Source organism: Daktulosphaira vitifoliae, unplaced genomic scaffold, assembly GCF_025091365.1.
Source record: "Daktulosphaira vitifoliae isolate Bord-2020 unplaced genomic scaffold, ASM2509136v1 Scaffold_4, whole genome shotgun sequence".
Lineage (NCBI taxonomy): Eukaryota > Metazoa > Arthropoda > Insecta > Hemiptera > Phylloxeridae > Daktulosphaira > Daktulosphaira vitifoliae.
Window position 1 is genome coordinate 3,926,216 of NW_026099575.1, and position 13,167 is coordinate 3,939,382.

The 13,167-nt window shown below is 25.9% G+C and overlaps 2 protein-coding genes across 2 annotated transcripts; one reads left to right on the forward strand and one right to left on the reverse strand.

The window, feature by feature from the left end:
* Window positions 1–264: 264 nt before the first annotated feature.
* On the forward strand, window positions 265–8,376 carry LOC126905509 (bifunctional 3'-phosphoadenosine 5'-phosphosulfate synthase). Its single transcript, XM_050685245.1, has 11 exons — window positions 265–1,155; window positions 3,120–3,225; window positions 3,563–3,798; window positions 5,384–5,522; window positions 5,618–5,736; window positions 6,051–6,257; window positions 6,320–6,547; window positions 6,607–6,804; window positions 6,869–7,075; window positions 7,142–7,418; window positions 7,523–8,376. Exons 1-11 carry the CDS (start codon window positions 1,102–1,104, stop codon window positions 7,618–7,620), a joined length of 1,869 nt encoding a protein of 622 aa, XP_050541202.1. The 5' UTR covers window positions 265–1,101; the 3' UTR covers window positions 7,621–8,376.
* On the reverse strand, window positions 8,229–13,067 carry LOC126905513 (isovaleryl-CoA dehydrogenase, mitochondrial). The gene is made up of 9 exons (XM_050685249.1): window positions 12,725–13,067; window positions 12,432–12,521; window positions 11,893–12,114; window positions 11,166–11,327; window positions 10,445–10,604; window positions 9,851–9,944; window positions 9,298–9,388; window positions 8,829–8,997; window positions 8,229–8,440 (listed from the first exon to the last, which is right to left on the reverse strand). Exons 1-9 carry the CDS (start codon window positions 12,860–12,862, stop codon window positions 8,307–8,309), a joined length of 1,260 nt encoding a protein of 419 aa, XP_050541206.1. The 5' UTR covers window positions 12,863–13,067; the 3' UTR covers window positions 8,229–8,306.
* Between the last annotated feature and the right edge of the window lie 100 nt (window positions 13,068–13,167).

The following is a 13,167-nucleotide window of genomic DNA, read 5'->3' on the forward strand; positions in this document are numbered from 1 at the left end:
TTAATGTATTTTTTAACTTCGTTTTACAGATAAAGATAATAAACTAGATTGCTAATTCGCGAAAAGCCGCCATCTTTTTTGAGGCCAGACATATTTTTCCATATACTTCGTATACATAAATTTTTTTTATTAATAACTTTTTTCTCTTATTACAAAATAGTTTTTACATAAAATATAGGAAAAAAGTCTAGTAGTATAGGAAAAAAAATCTAGTTTATTGTATAAATATATGCTTCGATTTTTTTAAATTAACAGCTCATAATTATAAATTATGCATTGTTATGACTTGTAATGCATTTCACTGTGATCTCATTTCCATTCATGAAGACTTGCAATATATCATTCTTACAACAATTTACATGACGTTTCTGTGTTGCCTCTTCCATGTTTTGATGATTATGTTGAATACCTGTTGCTATATTTAATATTTCATTATATTATTATAATGTACTTCTACGCAGCGACCTTCGTCAATAGTGTACAGTATAACTTATTATTTGAGACAAATTGATTGACAAGTCTTATGTCAATTATTAATTGTGGTCATCGCAATTTTCGTATTTTCCTAATCCTTGAATACTTTAAAAAGTGTTGCACAAATTTACCAAAACCGCATTGATGGAGACATTTAGACGATAATGGATTCGAAAAGATTTGTTGTGGTGAAAATTATTCAGTCATTATTTAATAAAATTTAAAGAAATATTAGGACATATAATATAATGATGTAATAACAATTTTTGAATATATCAATTGTATCTAACCACAGGGGAACGCGGAAAATTTGTTTTTTTTTTATATATCATTGAAAGTGTCATTATAAACATATAGTTAAATGTATTGTGGCAAGGAAGTTACTATGTTTGTATATTGTGAAGATGAAAGATTTTAATAAATCTAGGCAATGGAGGTCATGGCTTAAGAAGGGGGAAGTTCCTCTACAGCAGCATGTCGCTGTTCTTATAGACTATCGCCGCAATCCTTTATCTATCGGTCAGAAGGAATAACGTGTTCGCTTGGTAAACATTATATTTCCGTTACATTTAGTTGAATTACTTTTGAACTCCAGCTTAATATATATTGTGGTAATCAAAACTCGTTATGTTGGCTAACATAAGACCAAAATCGGTCCGAAATGGTATAATCAAATCGGAAGTATGTATATAAATTGTAAATAATTTGAAATGTTAAATAAAAAGATAAATAATCCTTTAGCAACACTTATATTGTAATAACTTTTTTTTTTTTTACCAAACATTTTATGTTTCAAAACATAAATATATTATTATATATGTGGATAAACTCGTATTATCATTAAACTTTACAATGATAATTTTTTTTTTTAATCTTGCGGAACTATTGTTAATTATTCTTTAAAATACCTTAAAAAACAAGTGTTTTCAAAAATTATTTTTAGTTTAAGATGTAATTATTAGTTTATGCATAATAAATGTTTACCGTGTAGTATAAACGCAACTTTCTTAATAATATGTTAGTAAAAACACTTAACCTCCTAACAAGTCATAATATTAATATTTATGTATAATTTGCATTTAATGGTAATACATAAAATGTTTAACTGTAAAAATGTATCGATAACATTATTAATACTTTTTTTTTAAATTATTCTCAAGTAAGTTATTTTATATGACGATACTTGAATGATAAAAATATAGCATTGTTTTAAATTAATTTATTGTACGAATTTGGCAGTGGCGGATTTACGGAGGGTGTATAGATCCCTCTCAGACATCGATTTTTTTATATTATTCGATGTGTTGGATATGACTTTGATTCATAAGTGTATTTTGGTCATATTTGTGGAGAGGTTTAATTTTATTTCCCCTCCAAAAAATAATTTTTATATTACAATGCATATAATTTTGATAAATTTCTGAGGGGATAAGCCCTTTGCAAAATGCCTACATTTTGATACGTATTCCAAGTAAAATTTATTTTATTAGAATCCCACTCTTAAAAAAAAATGTCGCAAATTCAATTTTATAGACTTAACTGTTATTAGTATAGTATTATGATATTTTTCGCAAATCAAGGTCATCTAGCTTTCACTAGAGAAAGTAGCTCGATACTTCTTGTTTTGGAGCAATGACCGTCGATATTTCCTGCCTCGTTAACAGGTTTTATAATAAACTTACCTCAGTATCATCCTCGATGATCTAACAACTTATATATCTGTCATAGTTATGTCATATCTTCACCATGCTTATATTGCTTCATCCATTACTTTTTTCTTGTCTCATAATCCAGTTTATCTTTATTTCTTGGTCATTTTATTTGTAATTTATCTTTTAAAATATGTTACATATTAATTTTTAAAAAATGTTGAGCTATTTCAAATACTAAAAATGAACAATGGGATTTATTATAAAAATTTAAGCAATTTCTAATTTAATCAATTAAATTTTTTTGACAGGTTAAAAAATATTTTTTAATTTTTCATACTTTAAAATGTTATAAATATAAATAATGGCTACCAAGTCTAATAAAATTGTATAGCTTCTCTTTTTGACAGACAAACTCAATTCAATAGTATAAAGGCTCATTCTGGTTGTTCTTTGTATCCGGGTTCAGTGGAGTACACCCCACTGTACCCAGCCTCATTCGTTGCATTTAACAGCATTTAGAAACTTGTAGTGATTGTCAATTCAAACATTTTTAACTTATATATTTCGTTTAATAACAATTATTAATTATTTTAAATATATATTAGAAGACAAATAATAAAAAATTAACAGTGATTTTAATTCCTGCATTAAATTTATGTTAATAAGTAACAATATTTATACATTGTAGATCTCTTTATACTTTCTATGTACTTATATTAATGAAATTGCTCTATTTTAGTACAGAGCAAGCCGTAAGGGTTGCAGTTATAATTTAAGAATATTTTAGTTAGCCAAATTATAAAAACGATTGAAATGATTAGCAATATTACATATTTTGATAAATCAAATAGTTTTGATATCATACTGGTTCAAATTTCCTAAATATCTACAAAATTTACCTATATATATAATTTTTGTTCATTTAATGAACCTAAATTTTTCTACCGTTATAAATTATTATCTATGTAAATTTTTGGTGCTTTTTTCATTTAGGTGGCTACAAATGTTACCGTACAAAAGCATCATGTTTCTAGAGATAAACGTGGTCAAGTTTTGGGAAACGTTCGGGGATTTCGTGGCTGTACTGTCTGGTTTACCGGTTTGTTAGTTTTATAATTATATTTTTTATTTTTAAATAATTACTTATTTATTTATCGTTAAAGTAACTCCTATATGGGTACTGTTTATATACATTGTATAAAAAAAATATTTAAGTATATGCGTAACATATTACTAAGACCTTAACACATAAACAAGAATCATAAACAAATGTAAAGTATCATTTTAATATAAAATAATATTTGTGGCTAGTTATGACTATAATTCTGTTTTTGTGTAGGTAAATCAAAATGTATTTAAAATATCTTGGCAATCAATTTTTTTATTTAATAGATTATAAATTAATTACGTTTATAAACTTTTCGGGTGATTTATAGGCTTGTCAGGCGCTGGTAAAACATCCGTGTCTTTTGAATTAGAAGCTTATTTAGTATCCAGAGGTATACCGGCTTATGGTTTGGATGGAGACAATATGCGAACTGGCTTAAATAGAGATTTAGGCTTTAGTCCTGACGACCGCGAAGAAAATATTAGACGTGTAGCAGAAGTTGCAAAATTGTTTGCTGACAGTGGAGTTGTTACTTTATGTAGTTTTGTCTCTCCATTTACTCAGGTAAAATAAATCATATTTATTGTGCATTATAAATTGTATAAGTTTAATTTGAAAAGGTCTTAGAATTATAGAAAAACAAATAATAGAATTAATACAAAGGTGATTAAATATTTTTTTATGTAACACTTTAAAATAGAGTTATGTATTAAGTGGTTAAATAATTTGTTCATAATTTATTTAATTAGATTTTATTATTCTTGCATAATTAGTAAGTTGATTCACTTTCTAATTTATTTAAGTTTTAAAAACCTAGGCTAGAACGTTTTCGGCGCGTACATGATAGAATCTGTTTATGTTTTTTCTAACATCTTGTTATTATCATTCATTCATTTGACTTGTTGTTTTATAATACCCTTGTATACGCAACTAATATGTATACTATTTTTTTTTTGGAATGTATTCCTTTTGAACGTGTTAAAGCAACAATGTATTCGTTTACTTCCCTTTAACTTTTACACTATTCCAAGTTATCTTAAAGTGAAATTTTATAACTAAATTCTTAATTTTTTTGTTCAGAATTTACTCACGATTACGAGAAAATTCTGATTTTTCATTTGTAATGCCAAACCGCTGTTACTAGTGGTTTGGAAAACATGGGGATCTCTGAAAGTTATTTTGAAAATGATCGTTTTGTAACTGAAAATTAAATGAACAAATAATTTTTATACTCTTTGTAAATAGTTCATTTATTATTAATAATAAAATAAAATGATCAAAGTTAACCTAGAGTAAATCATATAAAATTTTTTTTAAAAATTTAAAACTACTAGTTTTGGTAATGTACCATCATCTAATTACCGATTAAAAATCAAATACAATTCATACAAACAAATTACTATTTAATAAATGAAATATAAAATTAATACAAAAATAAAACACATAAAATTTATAAAAAAAATGTCTCTAAAGTAAAATTTGATAAAATGGACTAGATATAATAAAGGTATAAAAGTGAAATAAGTAAAGGTTTTCTAGACTGAAAGTTAAAAATTATATAATCAAATCACTTTTTATGTTATAGTTTCTTATCTTCCTTAAGACAATCAATTGATCAATGATCAATTTTTTTTTACAATTGACATAAATGTGAGTTGCCCAGGAATTTCAGTCTAGCATTATTTCAGGGTGGGAATTTAATGATACATTGAGAAAACATTTTTTAAGGACTCAATAGGAAAAGAATCATTATTATTTTTATATCTAGGTTATAAATGACTACTTATTTACCAAATTTTATCTCAATTAATAAGATAAAATGATATCAAAATCAATTTTTATTTTGAATGAAACATAAATATATTTCTTTTCATTAAAATAAAATAATTTATATTTTAATGGTCTTACTACCTATTTGGGGCCAATGTAACCACTTAGAAGAGTTGGTTTCTTTATTTTTTTTATTCCAGCACAGGTGGTTAGTATGTTTTTGGAGAAAGAAACAGTGACTCCAATTACTGATTTGATTTGTTACTCAGCAAACAAAGCTGACGGTGACATATATTTTATAATATAATTAATCTTAAAATAATATATTTAATAAAAAAAAAAATATTTATATATATATTATTTTTTTCTAATATTCTAGGATAGGGAAATGGCTAGAAAAATTCATAAAGAAGCTGATCTACCTTTTTTTGAAGTATTTGTTGATGCTCCACTTAGTGTCTGTGAAGAACGAGATGTGAAAGGATTATACAAAAAAGCTCGAGCAGGCCAAATCAAAGGTAGAAAAAACTAAAAAATATTACATGAATGAAACATTTTCAGTCAAACATTATATTTAGGTTACTAAGCAAAAATATCTAAAAAAAATTTTCAGGGTTTACTGGAGTTGATCAAGTTTATGAAAAACCAGATGCTCCTGAGCTTGTACTCAAAACAGTACATTTATCAATTGAAGAAAGTACTATGGAAGTTGTAAAAATGCTTGAAGAAAATGTAAGATTAAATTTTAATTTAAATTACTTATAAAATAATTTATTTAAACACATACTGTATGTGTTTAGCATTGATAATGTTAACATTGTTCTTGAAATACGTGTCTGCTATTTTTAATAATTTTTAGTTAAGTATTTTTAGTTTAAAATTAATAATATTTTTAGTACAGTTTTAATTTTAAATATTATTAGCAATTTGTAAATATTTACAAGTGATCAATTTTTGTTTTATAAACATTTTCATGTTATCAAATATAACAATTAATTTATTATTTTTATAATAGACATGTAATCATTTTTTAATTTATACTAAAGGAAATTATACCCCTGCAAATCAATCATGAAGTATCACGTGTACCAGAACTATTTGTATCAGAAAATGAGATTGAAAAAACCAAAAAAGAAGCTATGCAGCTTCCTAGACTTGATATTGGAAAGATAGATATGCAATGGGTACAAGTATTGGCTGAGGGGTGGGCAACTCCTTTAAATGGATTTATGAATGAAGAAGAATACTTACAGGTAATATGAAGTATTCTTTTATTAGTGTTTGCACACTAATTAATATTATTATTTTTATTTAGGCCTTACATTTTAATAGTTTTTCTGAAGATATCAACCAATCTATTCCTATTGTTTTACCAATTACCACAGAAAAAAAAGAGAAACTTATAGGCTGTGAAGAAATTGCTCTATGGTATAATTCAAAACCTGTAGCTATAATTCGCAAACCATCTTTCTTTCCTCATCGGAAAGAAGAACGAGTATGTCGTCAATTTGGAACATCTCATCCTAATCATCCTTATATTAAGGTAATTTAGTATAATAGGTTTTATTTAATTAGTGTATCAAATAATATTTTAATTTATAGGTTATTAATGAAAGTGGCGATTGGCTTGTTGGCGGCAATCTTGATGTAATTGAACGTATATTGTGGAATGATGGTCTTGATGATTTGCGTTTTACACCCAATGAGTTAAGAGCTAAATGGAGGGAAATGAAAGCTGATGCAATTTTTGCCTTTCAATTACGTAACCCTATACATAATGGACATGCCTTATTAATGCAGGTTTGTTTCTAAATTATAATAAAAAAAAAATGTTTTGATTTTTAAAATAAAATTATTTTATTAGGATACAAAGAAAAAACTTTTAGAAAGGGGATATAAAAAACCAGTTCTTTTATTACACCCACTTGGAGGATGGACAAAAGAAGATGATGTACCTCTTAATATCAGAATTCAGCAGCACAAAGCTGTACTTAGAGATAAAATACTGGATCCAGATAGTACAGTATTAGCTATATTTCCATCACCAATGACATATGCGGGACCAACTGAAGTTAATATAATTTATTTAAATAAATAAACATATACAACCATTTTTAATTTTTTAATGATTTTTTAGGTACAATGGCATGCAAAAGCTCGTATGTGCGCTGGAGCTAATTTCTACATAGTCGGCAGAGATCCTGCTGGAGTTCCACATCCTGATGGAAACCCTCCTCGTGATTTGTATGACCCCACTCATGGTGCTCGTTTGTTGACAATGGCTCCTGGACTTTCTGATGTGGAAATTATCCCTTTCAGAGTTGCTGCTTATGATAAAACCAAAAAGGCCATGGACTTTTATGATTCAGCTAGACATAGTGACTTCAATTTCATTTCAGGCACAAAAATGAGAGGTAGATATATATTTTAATATATTATTATAAAATATATGTTATATACATAATATTTTTTAAATATATGAATTATGTGTTGTACATATTTATCAATGTTATTTTAGGTCTTGCTAAGGATGGTGTTGAACCACCATCTGGATTCATGGCACCCTCTGCATGGGAGGTATTATCAAGTTACTATAAATCTTTGAACAAAATATAGATCAAATTTTTAATATATGATGACAGTATATGATTCTACACTGTCTAAAGACATTCCTAGTTTGGATGAAATTAATAAAATCATTCCTATTGCAATTTTTGTTTGTGTCCTTGATTTTTTTTTTTATTATATTATTGTATAACTAAAATAATGATACTTGGTGTATTGATTTAATTTATGATCAAATTTTTAATGTGTTTGAGTAAATAATAGTAGATATTACTTTGACTGTTTTTAAAAATATAACAAAGAAAAAACAAATAATTTTTTAAACATTAAATTATTTAAAACACGACTACCAGAAAGTTAACGTTTCAACTTAAAATTTAAATGTAATTGTACTTATACATTGATATGTAATTAATTTATATAATTTGAAAGCAATTTATTTACTGTTATTATTTTTACATCTAATTTATGTGTTACCTTGTTAATTTTTAAAGTTTTTAATTAAATAAATATAATTTTAATTACTTAATTAACCACATGTATTTGTATGATTAATTATCTTACAATTATTTTGTTATTAAAATGTTTATACTTAAGTTAAAATTGTAACATAAGTATTAAAATCTTTTCAAAATATTAATTTATTATTAATCATCAAAACTGCTTTACCAAATTTTTATTTTAGCTTTCATTCTTAATTCAACATTATCTACAAGTTTGACTGCTAAAATATTTAACTAAGCATACTCTTTATTTAGTGATCTTCCTATGACAAGCCTTCTTATTTCATTAGTTCCAGCTCCAATATCGTAGAGTTTGGCATCTCTTAAAAGTCTACCAGAAGCATAATCATTTATATAACCATTTCCACCTGTTATATAGAATTCAATTTTATTTTTAGGACTTGTTAGGTTGATAAATTTTATCAACCTAAAATGTGTTTTACCTATTATTATGGTAATAAATTTTACGTGACAAATTCATTTTTTTAAACTAAGAATAAGCTTATGACTATTTGTTATTATTATAAGAGTTAATAATCTCCTTAACGTTAACGTCCCCTACTTTTCTCACATTGTTTACACATACATACACTATGTATGAGATGACTATAATACATTAACACAGTATGATGTAGTATAGTGAGAGAATTAGGTCTCTAAAATTTTAGAAATGTGCATTATTATTAAAAGTTCCCAATTAATAAAAAATTAAAAAAAAATTTGACTACATTACGTCTAAGATGTAATTGTTCCTACCTAAACATTGAATGGTATCCAAAGTTACTTGAATTGCTCTTTCGGAAGAGAAAAGTAAAACTCCTGCGCAATCTTTGCTATTTTTATGACCTTTATCACATGCATTTCCCACACTATACAAATAACTTCTACAAGCACTCAAATTAGTGTACATATCAGCAATTTTACTCTAAAAAAAGTATGTCATGTAATCAGTAAAATTTGAGATTTATATGTTTTAGATACAAGTTAAGGCTAACCAAATTTATAAAAATAAAATAGTACAACTTATTCAGAATTATTCTGAAAAAAAATGTTAAATTTTGAATAATCTTTATGTAACGGTGTTTTTATGTTTTAAACATGTTCATAACACCAAACATTTCAAAATTTACATTGATCTAATAGAAAATTTTAATTTTCTTAAATTTTTTTTTATATTAACATGTTTTTTTAATAATCCTGTTATGTAAGCAATTTAATTATTTACTTGTATTAATTGGAACTCTCCGATTTTTTGGTTAAATTGTTCCCTGGAGTGTACGTAATCAAATGATAAATCTACAGCGGACTGCATTATGCTACAAAACAGTGAAACAAATTAATATTAATATAAATTAATTTCAACTAATTAGTAAAATTAATGGCAATTCAGACATGAGTTATATCAGAAACATAAAAACTGAAGAAAATGTATGTCGGTGGTCTTAGAATTTATTACAGGTACTTTTTTTATACTTTTGTTATTTGGACGAAAATTTACATTAAACTATTTAAAATACATTCTAGGGGGTCTAGATTAGTTTCCCGTAATTCTGCAAAAATTTTGAACAATATATGGAAATTTATAAAGAAATATTTTTAAAGAGAAGAGAAATTAAGTTAGATACCCCAAAAATTTTGTTCAAATTGCGCTTATGCTATACTTAATTCTTAACTTTCTCTAAAATAATCGATAACAACTAGACCTTATATTTATTATATTATGTGAAATAGTAAAAAAAAAAATATATAATTGAGTTTAATATATGTACACCACTTACCCAACCGGACCAGCAGCAAGCACCAATCTTTCTAAATCTAGTCCACTCATAAGAACATATACACCTTTATTTTCATCTCCCAATAAATTTTCGACTAAAAAAAAATTTAATTATTTATTTGATTATTTAAATTAATGCCTAAAAAGGCTCAAGTAATATAGTATTAATAAATTGACCTGAATCTTCATTAAATCTTAATCTCAAAAGTTATACAAAGGGGCAAATTTCAAGGATCTAAATTGCTAATTTATTCAAAAACATTTGTAAATTGTAGTGTAATCACGGAGAGAATATGACATTCATATTCACCCCATGATAAATAAAATTATATGGCAAAGGTACATTTTTTTTCATTTGAAGAGGAAGTAAAAAAAATTTTTATTCTTACTTCTTCCCAAAACAAAACTTAATTACGCTATTGGTTGTTGTAAATTTGTATTTTAACTAATAAATAACATTTTTTGAAATACTATGTACACTTGTGTTACTTTCATTATTAATTGAAAATTAACTAAAAAAAAAACGAATTAATTAATTATTATAGTTACTCCTAGTAATTCTTATATTATACTTCGAATATAAAAATGATCTCACCTGGGACTTTACAATCTTGAAATATTAGTTCACACGTATTTGAACCTCTCATTCCAAGTTTGTCTAACTTAGGACCTGTGCTGAATCCTTCAAACGACTTTTCAATGATAAAAGCTGATATTCCATGTTGCTTGGCGTTTTGATTTGTTTTAGCGTAAACCTTTTGACAAAAATTACATTAATAAAATAACAAGATTCTTAGAAATTGGTTTAAATTTAAATTAATAATTAAAAATGCTTTATGATAGCAAAAATGTCAGTCAATCCTAAAAATAAAATTATGCTTTTTAAAGTACGAGTACTAACGACAAGTTTTAAATAATAATAAGACTTAAAAGTAATAATCAAACAATTTATTAAATTTTTACTTCTAGGTACATACTAATTGAAAAAATTCAATTATCATTTTACTTTTTTCAATATGTCTGGAAAATATATTTTATATTTTATTTATATTAGATTACTGGATTATGTTGAAAAATTTTGTATAAACATTTAATAAAATTCAATAAAATATTGCAATTTATATAAGATTTTTTTTTTATTACTAAAAATAATTACCAAATAATTGCAGAATACTCAATCTAGCTATTCTCTTTCACAATTTTTTTTTTTTAGCTTTTATATTACCAAATCCAACCGATTTTTGTTATTAATGTAAAAAATATTTTCGGCACCCAGGAAACAAAGTAATGGTTATTTTTCAATTATTCATCCTTACCACAAGCACATCGGCATCAGGACCATTGGTAATCCAGAACTTATTGCCATTTAAAATATAATGCGAACCTTTACGCTCAGCTTTTAGTTTCATGGAAACTACATCCGAACCCGATCCTGGCTCTGACATGGCTAAAGCTCCAACAGCATCACCTCTACATAGCTAGAATATTTATTAAAATGAATTATAAAATTATGTTATTGAAATATATTACGAGTATAAATTCAGATAACTTGATGATATAATGGGTAAAATAGATTAATTCTATGTTAAATAAAAAGATATTAACAAATTTTTATCTTAGGTCTACAGAAGTGGAGGGTTAAACTTAAGTACGATTGGCACTTGTTAATATGTTGGCTACCTGGAGCCGAAAGAGAATACAACTGAAAATGCTTAACAATAAAAATAATAGGACCTACGCCTTCATTTAAAAGTAATAGTATCCAACCAGTGATTTTTTTTGATGAAATTATTTTCTAATTGTTAATACTCGCTACTAATAGTGAAATAAATGCTCACGTGTATATGGAGTTTTTGAAAATACTTTGTAAGGTATAGTTATGTAGTTATTTTGAAAACAAAGATTTGTGAACTAGGAAAAGATAATTTATGTTTACCACGGTTATTGTTGGATAAAGTATAAGTTATCTATGTTATAATTTAATACAATTATTTTTGTATTATCCAAATAAGAAAGATAAATTAAAATGAAGACAATGCTAACTGGAGGTAAGTATTTCTTTTTTTGTTCATGTGTGCCATTCAAACGAATCTGGTTCATGCACAAGTTTGAATGAGCTCCATAACTTAATCCTACGGCTGGACATGCTCGTGATATTTCTTCAACGGCTAATATGTGATCCATATAACTGCCACCAGTTCCTTCGAATTCTTGTGGAATAGTTATCCCCAGTAAACCAAGTGATCCTAATTCTTGCCAACATTTCTGTAATACATTTTTATTATCAATTCTACAGGAAATATAAATTTAACGTAAATGTCTAGTCATATGGAAGTAGGTACAAATTTTGGAAGAGTTTACAGGAGAGGAGGAGGAGTTTATACAAAGTATTAAACAAGGGAACATTAAGAATTTTTTGAAGGAACGCAAAAAGTATTTATCTGTCAAAAGAAATTGTTTGTTAATTTTATCGTACTAAATACTTTTTTTTAAGTAGGCGATAATAGTCCAAGGAGTTATAGTTCCAATTTTTTGTGTAGTATTCTTTGGTCGTATAATTAAAAATGAATCATTTTTATTACCCTTAAATCACGAAAAGTATTAGTTTTATCGATTTCAGCTGCTTTTGGAGCCAACTCTCTTTGTGCATAATCGAAGACAGTTTTTCTTAGCTGAAACCGTAAAAGGGAACACAAATAGTATAATTGATCACATTGAATAAGAATATTACAGTTATTTTATTTTTAAAATCATGTATAAGAATTTATGTTTCATTTATTCAAATTTTATTAGATATTAGATTTTGTTACTTTTCCACTTACAGTTATTTTTTTTTATAAAATCAAATTATAAAAAAATTATTTAAAGTTTTTACCTGGATTTGTTCTTCGTTTAATCCAAAAAATCTATCGTCTATTGGGTAATGTGATAAACTTCTTTGGAATATTGGTATACGGTTAAAATGTAATGTTATATTACTTCCAAAGCGAATAATTTTGTTGAGAATCAACATTTTTACACAAAAAAATAGAATTAAGAATACTGTAATCGTTAACTAGAATTAAAAAGCCAGAAATTTAATGATAGTTTTAGGCAATAAGTCAATATTTTTCTCTATATAACTTGAACATTTTTCTTGACGTCATCTGCTAAACGTCAATCTTTATTATTGTTAGTAGATCAATGAGGTAAATGAACAGAAACATAGAAAATGATTCAATAATTATATGTAGATCAACATAGGACTAATTAAACGTGCATCATAGGTATATTAAGATAAAATATAAACTCACGTATTGACCAATAAACGTGTTTTAA